This window comes from Mobula birostris, chromosome 4, assembly GCF_030028105.1.
Source record: "Mobula birostris isolate sMobBir1 chromosome 4, sMobBir1.hap1, whole genome shotgun sequence".
Lineage (NCBI taxonomy): Eukaryota > Metazoa > Chordata > Chondrichthyes > Myliobatiformes > Myliobatidae > Mobula > Mobula birostris.
Genome location: NC_092373.1, coordinates 26,364,948 through 26,380,910, shown reverse-complemented (window position 1 = coordinate 26,380,910; position 15,963 = coordinate 26,364,948). Strand labels below are relative to the sequence as shown.

The 15,963-nt window shown below is 40.6% G+C and overlaps 1 protein-coding gene across 5 annotated transcripts in view; it reads left to right on the top strand.

The window, feature by feature from the left end:
* LOC140196220 (plastin-1-like) overlaps nt 1–7,349 on the top strand; it is a 128,868-nt gene extending 121,519 nt beyond the window's left edge. For all 5 annotated transcript variants that reach the window (XM_072255029.1, XM_072255028.1, XM_072255031.1 and 2 more), the window contains 5 exons: nt 1,475–1,589; nt 1,940–2,073; nt 3,473–3,596; nt 4,579–4,703; nt 5,302–7,349. In XM_072255029.1, the coding sequence (XP_072111130.1) occupies nt 1,475–1,589; nt 1,940–2,073; nt 3,473–3,596; nt 4,579–4,703; nt 5,302–5,434 (631 nt within the window). In that variant the 3' untranslated portion in view covers nt 5,435–7,349. The remainder of the gene's footprint in view (nt 1–1,474; nt 1,590–1,939; nt 2,074–3,472; nt 3,597–4,578; nt 4,704–5,301) is intronic.
* The last annotated feature ends 8,614 nt before the right edge of the window (nt 7,350–15,963 follow it).

The window sequence follows — 15,963 nt, the reverse complement described above, 5'->3', positions numbered from 1 at the left end:
ACCTCTGATTTTGAAGATGTTGGAGTTGATTGTTAAGGATGTGGTTTCGGGGTACTTGGAGGCACATGATAAAATAACCTGTAGTCCACATGGTTTCCTCAAGGGAAAATCTTGCCTGACAGATCTGTTGGAATTATTTGAAGAAATAACAAGCAGGATAGACAAAGGAGAATTGATAGCTACTGTGTGCTTGGACTTTCAGAAGGCCTCTAAGGTGCCATAAATGAGGCTGCTTAGCAAGTTGAGCCCAGGGAATTACAAGAAAGATTCTAGAATGGATGGTGTGGTGGCTGATTGGCAGGAGGTAAAGATTGGGAATCGGCAGGAGGCAAAGAGGCAAAGTCAGGTTAGCTGCCAGTGACTAGTGGTGTTCCACAGGAGTCTAGGTTGGAACTGATTCTTTTTACATTATTTACGATTTGAATGATGGAATTGATGGCTTTGTTGCAAAGTTTGCAGATGAGTGAAGATAGGTGGAGGGGCAGGTAGTTTTGAGAAAATAGAGAGACTACAGAAGGACTTGGACAGATTAGAAGATTGAGCAAAGTGGCAGATGGAATGCAGTGTCGAGAAGTGTCATGCACTTTGGTAGAAGAAAGGAAACGGTTGACTATTTTCTAAATGGAGAGAAAATTCAAAAAAATGAGGTGCAAAGGGACTTAGGAATCCTCATGCAGGATTCCCTAAAAGTTTAATTTTCAGGCTGAGTCTGGTGAGGAAGGCAAATGTGATGTTGGCATTCATTTCAAGATGACTAGAATATAAAAGCAAGGATGTAATTTGGAGGCTTTATAAAGCACTAGTGAGGCCACGCTGAGTATTATGAGCAATTTGGGCCCTTATCTTAGAAAGGAAGTGCTGACTTTGGAGAGGGTTCAAAGTAGGTTCAGGAAAATGATTCTGGGATTGAATGACTTGTTATGTGAAGAGCATTTGATGGTGCTGGGCTCGTATTCACTGGAATTCAGAAGAATGAGGGGTGACCTTATTGAAACCTATCAAATGGTGAAAGGCCTTGACAGAGTGGATATGGAGAGGATGTTTCCTCTCCTGGGAGAGTCTAGGACAAGAGGACACAGCCTTAGAATAGAGGGGTGTCCTTTTAGAACAGAGATGAGGAGAAATTTCTTTAGTTAGAGGGTGGTGAATCTGAGGAATTCATTGTCACAGACATAAGTGGAGGCCAAGTCTTTACGTATATTTAAGACAGAAGTTGATGGATCCTTGATTGGTCAGGGTATGAAGGGATACAGGGAAAAGGTAAGTGATTGGGGCTGCAAGGGAAAATAGATGAACCATGATGAAATAGCGGAGTAGACTTGACAGGGCCAAATGGCCTAATGCTCCGAAATCTTATGGTTTTTTATTTCTTGTATTTGACATTCATATTATGCTCCAACAGTTATTGTTCATTTGATATAATTTATTTATGAAGTTGTACATGAGAAAACTATCTTTTTTTTCTTCAATCCAGTGATCTGACTGATGCCTTAGTAATATTTCAGCTATACCAGAATGTCAATGTGCCGGTAGATTGGAACCGAATCAATAGACCTCCCTATCCACAGCTTGGGGCGAACATGAAGAAGGTATTTTGAATTAATTATCACCACTCATTCAAAGTCTAAAGCACGAGTACTGTCTAATAGGGGTGGATTTAATATTTTAAATAGTACCTTCTCAACTTCAAATCATTACACCTGCCCTACCTGGCAGAATCAAGAGTTGGTTCCCCACCCACCTTGTCCCAGCAATGTCTGAGTTTTATCACAGTGTGACATTTGAGATCCATAGATGAAACGTAAGGAAAATAAATACATGTGTATTCTCAGAATTTTTCTCTCAACTGAAAACCTAGCGCAGCATTTTCCTTAAAGTTAATTGGGGTTGGATTTTTCATGAAACTGCCATAACTGGATCTCTGTTTTTCCCCCTCTAGCTTGAAAACTGCAACTATGCTGTTGAACTGGGTAAAACCAAGGCCTGCTTTTCCCTTGTGGGTATTGCGGGGCAAGATTTGAATGAAGGCAATCGAACCCTTACACTGGCTCTAGTTTGGCAGCTCATGAGAAGGTAAAGGACATTCTTGTTGATGCTGTTCAGAAAGGGGGGGGGGGAAGCAACAGTAATTTTCCAAAGGCCAGGGAGGTCATTTGAAGTTGTGTGTTGATATATAAGGAACTATTATTCTCAAAGCTAATATTGTTCTTTATGCATAAGAATTTTCTTTGGTAAATCTTGTGACAAAGAATCTACAATTCACATTTTTCCCCTCTGGAATTCTTGCAAATGATTTATATCTTCCGTGTATAAGATGTAAGAATTTTAGTGTCCCTTGAGTAGACAAGTAGGTAATAAATGAATAATTATTATCCTCAGTTGAACCTTTCAGATTGATGTTTCAACTGAATATTAAGTTGTCTCTCTTATTCACTTTGCATGCATTTTGCTTTACATGTTTATTTAAATTTATTATCAGTCTATCTTGCACTAATGTGTTAAAGCTGATGAATACTATCTTTATTAACAATCCCTATATGGATAACTATTTTCAGAATGGAAGTTTAATTGAACTATTCAAAAAGTCAGGAGTTTTAGAAATACTCAACCACAGTTAAGATTTAATTGATAGAAATGTAATTAATTTGCTCTTGAGAAATTAAAAAAAAAACAATTTACCCCCAAAGATTTTTTTTTGCACTAGAAATTGAACTGTTTTGGTTAAGGCTCAAAGAACACTGATACACTCTTATCTTGTTTTGATATTTGTGTGTTGACCAAAGAAAAAACTAGAGTGTTTGTGCGCATCAAAATTTAAAAGCAATAATAACACTAAGACACTTTATCTTTTCAAAGTTCATCTCTTTTCAATCCTTGGTTTGCTAGACGTCATTGCTTAGGTAGTCAGTGTGTTACTCTTCTTCCATTCCCCTCTCTGGCTCCCCTCTTACCTTTTTTCTTCTCCTCACCTGAATATCATCTTCCCAAAGTGGTCCTCCTCCTTCCCTTTCTCCCATGGTCTACTCTCCTCCTCTATCAGATACCTTTTTCTCCAGTTCTCTAGTTCTTTACCTTTCCACCTATCACCTCCCAGCTTATCGCTTCATTCCTCCCCCCACCCTCCTGCCATCCCACTGAAATCATCTATCAGTTTCCAGCTTGAACTTCCTCCTCTCTCCCACCACCTTGTTCTGGCTTCTTCCCCTATCCTGATAAAAGGTCTTGGCCTGAAATGTTGACTGTTTATTCAGTTTCATAGGTGCTGCCTGACCTGAATTCCTCCAGAATTTTGTATACATTAATCAGAAATGAAGAGTTTTTCAGTACAAGTGAATTTCACTTTCACTTTTGATGGAACACAGAAGCCAGTTATCTTTATATTCAGGTGAAGCTAGCAGAAGCCCATGTTCCAAGCGGTAGCTTAGTGCACATTGCATTTTGAATCTGTAATCTGCCTACTCTACTCCTTTAGGTATACCCTGAAGGTGCTTTCAGATCTTGGAGATGGGTCAAAAGTGACAGATGAAATTATTATAACATGGGTAAATGAGACTTTGGCAAAAGCACAGAAGAACAGCTTAATTACTAGCTTCAAGGTAATATTTTGGCTTAAATAATTTGATTTTAGATTTGTATTTTGAAATTACTGACCTGCACAATCTCTCACTGATATGATTAAAAACTAGAATATAATTATCAACAAAGGCACCCTTTTCACAGTATTTACTTGTGTATTTGTTTATCTGATCAATTTTATGTATTTATTTAACCAATCTTATTTATCTCTTTTTTTAAACAATCTGTTAAAATGGTGGGGGAAAATGGGAATTTGTTCAATAGATAAGGGATGCAGTGCTGGAAAACAGTTTGGAAATTGATTACTGGTTTTTAACGGCATTTTGAGGAAGATTTGAAAGAAGGTGGTGTTTTTCACAGATTATGTTCCATGATAGAACATGGCTCTTCACTTGTAGCGTTGGGTTATTTTTATATCATGAATTTATAAAGGGCCATTTAATTCATTGCCACTCAAAGCAGTGGGGGCCAAGTCATTGGGTGTTTTTAAGAAATGCGGCAGAGAGGGCCTCAAGATGGCTCTGGCTGAAAGAGGGGAGCCATGGAGTCATAAGTAGCTAGCCATCTGGACACAAGCTGGGGTCTGATCAGCCCCGGCTGGGTCACCTGGAGGAGGTTGTATGATGTTGAAAGACCCGAAACACCCAATGATTCCAGGAACACACATCAAAGTTGCTGGTGAACGCAGCAGGCCAGGCAGCATCTCTAGGAAGAGGTACAGTCGACGTCGGGAAGGGGTCCAGCTCTTGGCTCTATCCCTCCCCCTCCTGTCTTCTCCTATCATTTTGGATCTCCCCCTCCCCCTCTCAAATCCCTTACTCACTCTTCCTTCAGTTAGTCCTGACGAAGGGTCTTGGCCTGAAACGTCGACTGCACCTCTTCCTACAGATGCTGCCTGGCCTGCTGCGTTCACCAGCAACTTTGATGTGTGTTGCTTGAATTTCCAGCATCTGCAGAATTCCTATTGTCTGATTACTGTTTGTTTATTTTTTCTGTTCCCAGGATAAATGCATTTCCACCAGTTTGCCTGTTATAGACTTGATAGATGCTGTCGTACCAAATGTAATTCGCTATGAACTGGTGAAATGTACTGACCTTACAGATATTGACAAGTTGAACAATGCAAAGTGAGTTTAATGTTCATGATCAGTGATTTAATGTAAGCAGTGGATAGAAATTAAAAATATCATGTCGAATTGAGGTGGGGTTGTCTTTAGTTCTTTTGTTTAAGAAGGAAACTACAAATTGATTTCAGAATGAACTTTGTAAAACAGATTGAAAGTTAGCTGTTGTCATTTTGATTTTTTTTATCAGATTGTAAGTTATCAGATTTTTCTGAAATCATTTTTTAAATTTACTTAATCATTTAACTTTATTTAATTGTTTAACTTTTACCTTAGAGAAAAGTATGCATTTTATGTACATTTTGTTGCTTTGAAGGGAGAATGAATGAAATTTTCCCTTCAGTTAGAAATCAAATACAAAATGAAATATGTGACAGAAATTTTTATGGCAATATGTAGAAGAAAAGCATTTTTTAAAAACCTCGTAATTAGTGACTCCTGCATGAGAAGTTGAAAATGACTTTGTGAACAAATAAGACTTTTTTAAAAAACAAAATGGTATTGTTTAAATAAAAATGTATGTATAAGGAACATGAGCAACTATTTAATGACAGCATTTCTAGCCTTAAATGAATACTCTTCTTCCGTATGTCTCTTTCAGGTATGCCATTTCAGTAGCCCGAAAGATGGGTGCTCGGGTATATGCACTGCCTGAAGATCTGGTGGAAGTGAAACCAAAAATGGTTATGACTGTTTTTGCCTGCTTAATGGGAAAAGGATTGAAGAAGGTGTGAAGGGAAATGAGTGTTTTTATTCACCAGGACCCTGTGTCATATCCATTGGATTCTGCAATCTACATATTTGGAACTTACAATTTAAAAGAATTTCTTACTTTTTACTTTTGTATCTGTTTTCAGCAAAGAGTTTAATATTGTTGAGTATAATTTCAGACTCAAGTACTAACAGGGAAACACTTTTGTCTTGCACACATGATCACATACCATGCATGCATTTGAAATTTAGCTAGTAAATCAAAACTTGTATTTCTTTCAATTTGCTCTTTACCAGATCACCCACCACAATTCTGCATACTTCCTGTGTTGCTTAAATCTGAAATATGTCCAATATTCTTTACTTAAATATGTTCGTGTTCTGCCTGCTTTTTGGATCTAATTGCATTTTAACATGTTTAATATTATCAAATTATAAATGTATAAATCTGGATGGAGACACAGTTTAAATTTTGTGTTTCTCAGTGGTTTGAATGTGGTCTCAAGTGGCTTCAGAACAAATACAAAGTCCAAAGCCTGAATTCCCAGAATTTCTGTTGTTCAATAACTTCATAATCAGTTTGAACTAAGGGATGAACTACTAAGCTGAGGCTCTGCTGGTCCTCCCGGGAGACGGTAAAAGATGGCAAGGGCACAGGTATAGTGTAGAACTGCACAGGTGCAGAGGGGTCTGCTGAACATGGGTGTAAATAGTTCTGGGACAGGGTTCCCAAGGTGTGTAATGCTGAACATGATTTCCACAAAGCTGAATAGCGTGGCATTCAAATTTGACTGCAGATTTTCATTCTAATAAACACCTATCGATAAGAAACTGCATTATGAGAACAGCATTTCTATGTATTGCAGGCTTACAATAATACATAAAGTAATTCAGTACCAAATTGATTTTATCTTTTAAATTCGATAAAATTTCCTCAAGGTTTCACTGTACAAAATGTGCAAATTTTAAAACTGTCTCAGAATATTTTGTAAGCAGCAAGTTTTTTTTTGTATTCACATTCCTTCTGGCCGGAGTGATTTGAATGTGTTTGCTCCAAATTCTCGGCTTGATTTGAATTGTATTTTCAGTGGGTGTATAACTTTTCACTGCTGATTACACCCAGAGTTGCCTATGCACCAGTGAAGTAATTTACCATCCACTACATGCACAAATAAGTGCTCTGTCTTTATTGTAGAATTGCATTTCCAGTTTTGCTCCATATAGGTTGCTGTACATAGCTTCAATGCACTGCATTTTTGATGATTTGAAGCATCTTTTTCAGAGAACATTGTTAAATTACATTCATAATGGGGTCCTTGAATATTTGAATCAATGCCCTTGCAAGAGCAATCGAATATAAGTGAAATGAATAGGTTTTTGTTTATGACTTGGGATGCTTTCACTTTGCCACTCAGGCATAAAACTGCTATCGCGGATAGAAGATGCATGGTATAAAAGCTGGAAGAGAGCAGGAGCTGCTTAGCATTGGGCCAGCATTGCAAAATTACTTATTTTTCTATGATCCATTATTTTGGAAAAGAGCCTTTCAATCGCTGACTTGAAATTGTCAATTCTTAAACATTAGGGGGTGAATCACCAAATCAGTAAAAACTCATCACTGCCAATTGTAAAAGAAATGAAAGCTGAATGTTTTCAAAAAGAATAGTTTCATTTTAATTGTAGCTCCTCCAGTGATAGAATTTGATTTACTGTTTATAAATATGGTGGAGCATGATGTATGTACAGGAGAGTATGCAAATGTAAATGGTTGCATTTGTATCAATTGATATCAAAAATGAGTGATTTTCAAACAGGATTTGAATAAATTTAAAAAAAAACAATATCTGTACAAACTGGCTCATTCATCGGTCTTACCTCAAGTTTTGATTCTTTTCTATGGCCTATCTGCAAATCGTGTACAATAAAGTACCAATAATCCAGACCCCTCAGAACTGTGATGCTGGATTTCATTTTGTGTTCTGCTGAATGTTGTTGCTATTAATATTGCCATATATTTTAATTTACTGATTATCTAACACACACAAAAATGTTTTTAGTAGTGTAAATTTTTTTTCAAAGAACCAAGTGTGTTTAAGGCAGGGGTTCCTGACCTGGGGACTGGGGGACCCCTCAGTTAATGGTAGGGGGTTCATGATATAAAAAAAAGGTTGGTGTAAAGGGGGCACAGGAAGCAAAGGTTCATTTATTATCAAAGCACATATTCATATACAACTCTGAAATTCGTCTTCTCCAGATCGCCATAAAACAAAGAAAGAAAATGAAAGTTCAGCAGAAAAAAGCAGCAAATCCACCCCACATACAAATAAAGGACATCATCCCAATCATCAACAAACTCTTCTTCCCCCCCCCCCACAAACCATTCTCTTCGCACAAAACGGAACAAGAACATTGACACCCAAACAAACCCTCCCCTGCACAAAAAAACAGAAAATGACTGGGTGTTCAAAAAAAGACAATATAAAAGCCATAAATCTGGAAAAGGTCCACAGTCCATAAACACAATTGTCCAATCTATAGACGCAGAACCTCTGATATCACTGACATTTATTGAAAGAGTGGGTACTAACATGAGCACAGAGGCCTTATCCGCCTGCCACTGAGCCACGCGGTGATAGGCTGCTCATAGACTCGTTCCTGACAGCATTCAAAAGGAAGGCTGTCGGCGTCGAACTCTTGCTCCCCTTCTGCGTTCAACCAGGGAGCCAGATGCTGAATCATCATTTAGTGATGTTGGAACAGTGCCCTAGTGAAGAATCAGGTTTATTGAAATCTGATTTTGATGTTATTGTACATTTGGACATAGTCTGAGGTCTTTGGAGAAATAGGACGTATGATCATAAAAGAAGGGAATAGATTGAAGTCATATCATCCCTTAAGCCTTCTCTATCCTTCAATAACATCATGGCTGGTCTGATCTTGCTCTTAATTTGACTTTCCTGTTAACTCCCTGTAACTCCTAATTAGTTTTCATCTATCAAAGACATTGTCTTGGCCTTCATCACATGCAATGACAAAGCTTATAGAACACTCTGGGCAGGGTAATGTCAACCATTTCAAGAGACCATAAGACATAGAGGCAGAATGAGGTCATTTGGCCCTTCGAGTCTGCTCCACCATTCAATCGTAGCTGATCCTTCACCCCCCTCAGCCCCACTCCTTAGCCTCTTCCCCATATCCTTTGTGCCATGTCCAATCAAGAACCTATCAATCTCTGTGTTAAATACACCCAACGACCTGGCCTCAGCAGCTGCCTGTGGTAATAAATTCCACAAATTTACCAACCTCTGGCAAAAGAAATTTCTCCACATCTCTTTTAAATGGATGCCCCTCTATCCTGAGGCTGTGCCCTCTTGTCCTAGATTCTCCAACATGGGAAACATCCTTTCCACATCTACTCTGTCCAGGCCTTTCAATATTTGAAAGGTTTCAATGAGATCCCCCTCATCCTTCTAAATTCCAGTGGGTACAGACCCAGAGCTATCAAATGTTCTCGTATGATAACCCTTTCATTCCCAGAATTATCCATGTGAACCTCCCCTGAACCCTCTCCAATGCTAGCATATCTTTTCTTAGATGAAGAGCCCAAAACTGTTCCGAATACTCAAGGTGAGGCCTCACCAGTGCCTTATAAAGCCTCAGCATCATAGCCCTGCTCTTGTGTTCTAGACCACTTAAAATGAATGCTAACATTGCATTTGCCTTCTTCACCACTGACTCCAGCTGCAAGTTAACCTTTAGGCATCTCATATTTTTAGATTTTCTCCCTGTTTAGACAATAGTCTGCACATTTATTTCTACTACCAAAATGCATGACCATATATTTTCTAACATTGTATTTCATTTGCCACTCTCTTACCTATTTTCCTAATCTAAGTCTTTCTGCAGCCTACCTGTTTCCTCAACACTACCTGCCCCTCCACCAATCTTCATATCATCTGCAAACTTGGCAACAAAGCCATCTATTTCATCATCTAAATAATTGATTATACAGCATAAACAGTGGTCCCAACACCGACCCCCGTGGAACACCACTAGCCACTGGCAGCCAACCAGAAAAGGATCCTTTTATTTCCGCTTGTTGACTCTTACCAATCAGCCACTGCTCCAACCATGCCATGGGCTTCTTGGGCCCTTATCTTGGTAAGCAGCATCTTGTGTGGCACCTTGTCAAAGGCATTCTGGAAATCCAAATATACAACATCCACCGCATCCACTTTATCTATCCTACGTGTAATCTCCTCAAAGAATTGCAACAGGTTTGTCAGGCAAAATTTTCCCTTAAGGAAACCGTGCTGACTTTGTCCTATCTTGTCCTGTGTCACCAAGTACTCCATAACCTCATCCTTAATAATTGACTCCAACATCTTCCCAACTACTGAGGTCAGGCTAACTAGTCTAGAATTTCCTTACTGCTGCCTTCCTCCTTTTTTAAAGAATGGAGTGACATCTGCAATTTTCCAGTCCTCTGGCAAAATGTCAGAGTCCAAAGATTGTGCCTCCACAATCTCTACCGCTACCTCTTTCAGAATCCCAGTGTGCAGTTCATCTGGTCCGGGTGATTTATGTACCCCTAGGCCCTTAAGCTTTTTGAGCACCTTCTCCCTTGTAAGAGCCTCCAAGGGAAGAACTTCCTTCTGTGGATAAAGTCCTTTGCATTTTTTCTTTGCAATGTTTAACAAGTTCCACCACCAGACGCATCTTCCCCTCTGCACCCCCCCGCCTTGTCACCCTGGTTTATTCTTCCTTCACTCACAACCCTCCTTACAGCACTTTCCCATGCAACCCCAGAAAGTGCAAAGCCTTCGCTGCTTTGCAGTTTCCAAACCCCAAGCGGTCCTTCCATGTGCGACAAGGATTCACTTGCATTTTTTCTAATCTTGCATGCTGCACTCTGCTCCCAATGTAGCCTCATAAATATTGGTGGAATGAAGCATAGACTGAGTGTGTCAGTTTTTGTGGATTGTGGATCTACATTCAGTCCATTAGGGTGATCCCGAACTTTCTATACAGCCACTTCAACTTTCTGCTTCCATTAATATTTTTGGTTGAGTTCTTATTAAAAGGTAAATTTGCATTTTATCCATATCTACCAATGTTTATGAAAAACAATTGACCATAACATAATGACAAAGAATGTAATTCAGTTATCCAAATAGGAGAAGATTGCCTTACGTCTATTTTATCATGGCTGTATCAATTGCTGATTTAAGATTTACTGATGACCTGGCATCAGGGTGCTACCTTTCATTGGGAGTTTAAAATATCTACATATTTTGTATGATGAAGAGCTTCCTGACTTTCTTCCCTAAAGGTTTAGCCCTAATGTTTAATGTTTAGAATCTGGTCTCTAGTGGTAAACACTCTTCCCTGCATCATGTGGGAAAAGGGGGCCCGAGGGCCAATTTCCAAGCTGTCTTGACCAATGATTCTGGGTATCAGAGTGGCTCAATTGTAGAGAATCTGTCTGACAGCTCCAATGTCCCAAATTAAATCCTGACTCCAAGTGATGCCTGAGAGGAAGATGCACAGTCTTCACGTGACCATGTGTATTTTTCACAGCTGCTTTGGTTTCCTCCTACCTTTCAAATTCATATGGGTTGTTACGCTAATTGGTCATTGTAAATTGCCCCTATTACGCATAGGAGTTGTAGATTCTCGGAGTAGTTGTTGAGAATGTGGAGAGAATGAAGATGAGCTAATATGGAATTACCATAGGGATTCAAAAGCCTAAAGGAATTATTTATCAGGTTATTGATTACCTCCACCTAACCCATCAGTTCCCCTGACATCTTAAAAACTTCACTAGTATCATTCTTGGTCAGGGTCAACAAATGATGTTGTGTCCCAACTGTCTACGTGATATGCAAACCAGGATAGTATGATATAGAGAGCAAGCTGTTGGCCATGTAGTAATCTCTCCCTTTCCACACAGCTGATGAACCCAAAGGAATGGCAGAGGTTGATACAGTTTGGCACCAACAGCATCACAGGAGTTGCCGGTCAGTGTTGAACTAAACATAGGACTACTTCAGGGTGTCCAGCACCAGAATTTTCCACAGGGTTTACTCCTGAAGCCTTCCCCATGAGTGGGTATAGCTGCAAGGCAGAGGTTTGAGATCAGAGTTTTCTGCCTCCGTGATGAGCTGCAACCACGGCTGATGAGCCCCAGTTGCCTGAAGCAACTGGTTCTAAGAGACCAGGAACCTACCTTTGCCCCTTCTCCTGTCAGTTCCGCTGGGCTTAGTAGCTAAGCCACATGTGAAGGCCAGGAGCTGGACTTGGTTGTTGGAGGCTATTTGAGAAGTATGCCATTGGGAGCATTTAATAGGTAGTGGGAGCTTGTCCTCGCTACCATTCTGGCTATAAAAACCTTAAGGAACCACTCACTATTTAACCTAGTGTCTAGAGTCTAGTTTACACAAATCCTGATAATTTAAACCTGGAAGTCCAGGTGTCGTAATGGAAAATATGTATTATATTGTTCCTAAAGCTATCATATCCTCTGCTCCCTGTAATCTAGTATTCATCAAATGTGAAGAACATCAAAGAAGGTAAATAGTAGTTTAACTTCTATTCCCTAATATTCCAGTTCGCTGGATATAAAGGGATGGATTCATTTCTGTGCCTGTCCATAAGACCTTATGATATAGGAGCAGAATTCGACCATTTGGCCAATCAAGCCCATTGGTGATCCATTTTCCTCTCAGCTCCAAACTCCTGCCTTCTCCCGGTATGAATTCATGCCCTGACTAATAAAGAATCTATCGGCCTTTGCCTTAAATCTACCCAATGATTTGGCCTCCACAGCCACCTGTGGCAATGAGTACCACAGATTGACCACTCTCTGGCTAAAGAAATTCTTCCTCATCACTGTGCTAAAAGGACGTCCCTCTATTCCAAGACTTTTGTCTTAGACACTGATACCAGAGGAAACATCTTCTCCATAGCCACTCCATCAAAGTCTACCAACATTCAAAAGGTCTAAATGAGGTCACCCCTCATTCTTCTGAATTCCAGTAAATACAGACCCAGAACCAACAAATGCTCCTCATATGACAAGCCTTTCAATCTCATAATCATTTTTGTGAACCTCCTTTGAACCCTCTCCAGTTTCAGCACATCCTTTCTTACATAAGGGGCCCAAAATTGTTCACAATACTCCAAGTGAGGGTCATCAGTGCTTTATAAAGCCTCAACATTACATAAGACCATAAGACATAGGAGCAGAATTAGGCCATTCGACCCATCGAGTCTGCTCCGCGATTCAATTATGAGTGATCCTTCTTTCCCCTCCTCAGCCCTACTCCTCGGCCTTCTCCCCATAACCTTTGATGCTGTGTACAATCAAAAACCAATGAAGCTCTGCCTTAAATACACCCAATGACCTGGCCTCCACAGCTGCCTGTGGTAACAAATTTCACAAATTCACCACCCTTTGGCTAGAGAAATTTCTCCACATCTCTGTTTTGCAAGGGCGCCCCTCTACCCTGAGGGTGTACCCTCTTGTCCTAGACTTTCTCCCACCATGGGAAACATCCTTTCCACAAGTCTCCCAAGTCCTTTGCTTTAGTATTCTAATCCTCTCAAAATGAATGCTAACATTGTATTTGCCTTCCTCACCACAGACTCAGCCTGCAAAGTAACCTTTAGGGAAACCTGCACGAAGACTTTCAAGTCCCAATGCACCTTAGATTTTTGAATTTTCTCTCCATTTAGAAAATTTTCTATTTATTTCTTTTACCAAAAACTTTTATTTCTTCTATCAAAGTGCATGACCGTACACTTTCCAATACTGTATTCAATCTGCCGCTTCTTTGCCCATTCTCCTAATATGTCTAAGTCCTCTGTAGCCTTTCTGCTTCCTCAAAACTACCTGTCTCTTCATCTCTTGGCTCCATCCCTCCCCCTCCTGTCTTCTCCTATCATTTTGGATCTCCCCCTCCCCCTCCCACTTTCAAATCTCTTACTGGCTCTTCTTTCAGTTAGTCCTGACGAAGGGTCTCGGCCCAAAACTTCAACTGTACCTCTTCCAATAGATGCTGCCTGGCCTGCTGCATTCACCAGCAACTTTTATGTGTGTTGCTTGATATTCCAGCATCTGCAGATTTCCTCGTGTTTGCCTCTTCATCTGCCATTACCTTATCGCCCATTACTACCTCTTCAGCAGTCCGATATCTACTCTCGCCTCTCTTGCACTTAATATATCTGAAGAAACTTCTGGTATCCTCTTTAATATCATTGGCTAGCTTACTTTTGTATTCCATGTTTTCCTTCTTTATGACTTTTTTAGTTGCCTTCTGTTGATTTTTAAAAACTTATCAATCCTCTAACTTCCCACTAATTTTTACTCTATTATATGCCCTGTCTTTGGCTTTTATGTTGGCTTTGACTTCCCTTGCCAGCCACATTTGTGTCATCCTGCCTTTAGAGTACTTCTTCTTTGGGATGTATATACCCTGTGCCTTCCGAATTGCTCTCAGAAATTCCAGAAAATGCTGCTCTGCCATCATCCTGGTTACTGTTCCTTTCCAATCAATTTTGGCTGGGTCCTGTCTTATGCCTCTGTAATTTCCTTTACTCCACTGTACTGCCGATACTGCTTCTCCTTCTCAAACTGCAGATTGAACTCTATCATATTATGATCTCTGGCCCCTAAGGGTTCCTTTAACTTAAGCTCTCTAATCAATACTGGTTCATTGCACGGCAACCAATCCGGAATACCTAATCCCCTAGTTGGCTCACCCACGAGCTGCTCTAAAAAGCCAACTTGTAAACATTCTGCAAGATCCCCCTCTTGGGTTCCAGCACCAGCCTGATTTTCCCAATCTACCTGCATATTGAAATCCTCCATGACAACTGTAACATTGCCCTATCTCCCATTGTAATCTGTAGACCATATCTTCACCACTATTCTGGGCTCTGTATATAACACGCATCAAGTGTTTTTACCTTTGCAGTTCCTTAACTCTACATACAAAGATTCTATACCTTCCAATCTTATGTCACCTCTTTCTAATGATTTGATTTCATTTCTTTTGATCAACAGAGCCACACCACCCTCTCTGCCTACCTGCCTGTCCTTTCAATAGGATGTGTATCCTTGGACTTTAAGCTCCCAGCTATAATCTTCTTTCAGCCACAATTCAGTGATGCCCACAATGTCATACAAGCCAATCTGTAACTGTGCTACAAGTTCATCTACCTTATTCCATATATTGTGTGCATTCAAATATAACACCTTCAGTCCTATATTCACCCTATTCAATTTTGTCTGCCTTTTACATTTCAACTCATCCTATTGACTGAAATTTTGCTCTATCAACAGCCTGTCCTTGCTAGCAATCTCACTACACACGGCCTCTGTTTGTAAACCAACTACCTCATCCTCAGCTCTATCACTCTGGTTCCCATTCCTCTGCCATAATAGCTTAAACCCTCCAGAACAGCTCTTGCACACCTGCCCACAAGCATATTGGACTCCTCAGGTTCAGGTATTACCTGTCCCTTTTGTACAGGTCCTACCTTCCCCAGAAGAGATCCCAGTAATCCAGAAATCTGAACCCCTGCCCCCTGCACCATTTCCTCAGCCACACATTCATCTGCCAAATCATCCTATTCTTGCCCTCAATGGCATGTGGCATGTGCAGCCATCCAGAGATTACCTGTCCTTCAGTTTTCTATCTCGGTCCCTAATATATCTATTCAGGACCTCCTCATCTTTCGTTGGTGCCAATGTATACCAAGACTTCTGGCTGTTCTCCCTCCTCCTTTAGATTGCTGTGAACCTGATCCAAGACATCCCCGGCTTTGGCACCTGGGAAGCAACATACAATTCAGGTGTCTCGATCATGCCCACAGAATCTCGTCTCTATTCCTCTTACTATGGAATCTGCTATCACCACTGTAGTCCTCTGCACCTCTGTTTGTCTTCTGATCTTCAGTGCTGGAGGCCTGGTCGTGGTAGCTCCCCCCCCCCCCCAGTTGGTCATTCCCTTCAACAGTAACCAAAGTGATATACTTATTACTGAGGGGAACGGCCACAGCGGTACTCTGCACTGGCAGCTCATTTCCCTTCCTTCTCCTGACTGTCACCCAGTTACCTGCTTCTTGCAACCTAGGGGTGACTACCTCACTGTAGCTCCTATCTATCACTTCCTCAGTCTCCTATATGAGCTGAAGATCATCGAGCTCCAGTTCCTTAACACATTCTCTGAGGAGCTGTAGCTTGGTGCAAATGTGGTTATCCAGGAGACTGGAGATCGCCCAGAATTCCCACATCTCTTACTGTGACATGAAGGGTTAATTTACTTGTCAGTCAAAAGCCACTTCTGCCATGCCAGTCATTGATTGGTTCATTTGAAGGATGCAGATGCTCTTTCCCATTGGTTGCCTTGTGCACTACGGCAACGGAGTTCAGTTTCTGGCATCTCAGGGGCTTTCTCTTGTCTTTGGGGCACTCACCTTAACACTTCGATTGCAACCAGTGCCAGAGAACCATTGGGGAAGTCTGCTGCAGGTATAGGAGGGTCCA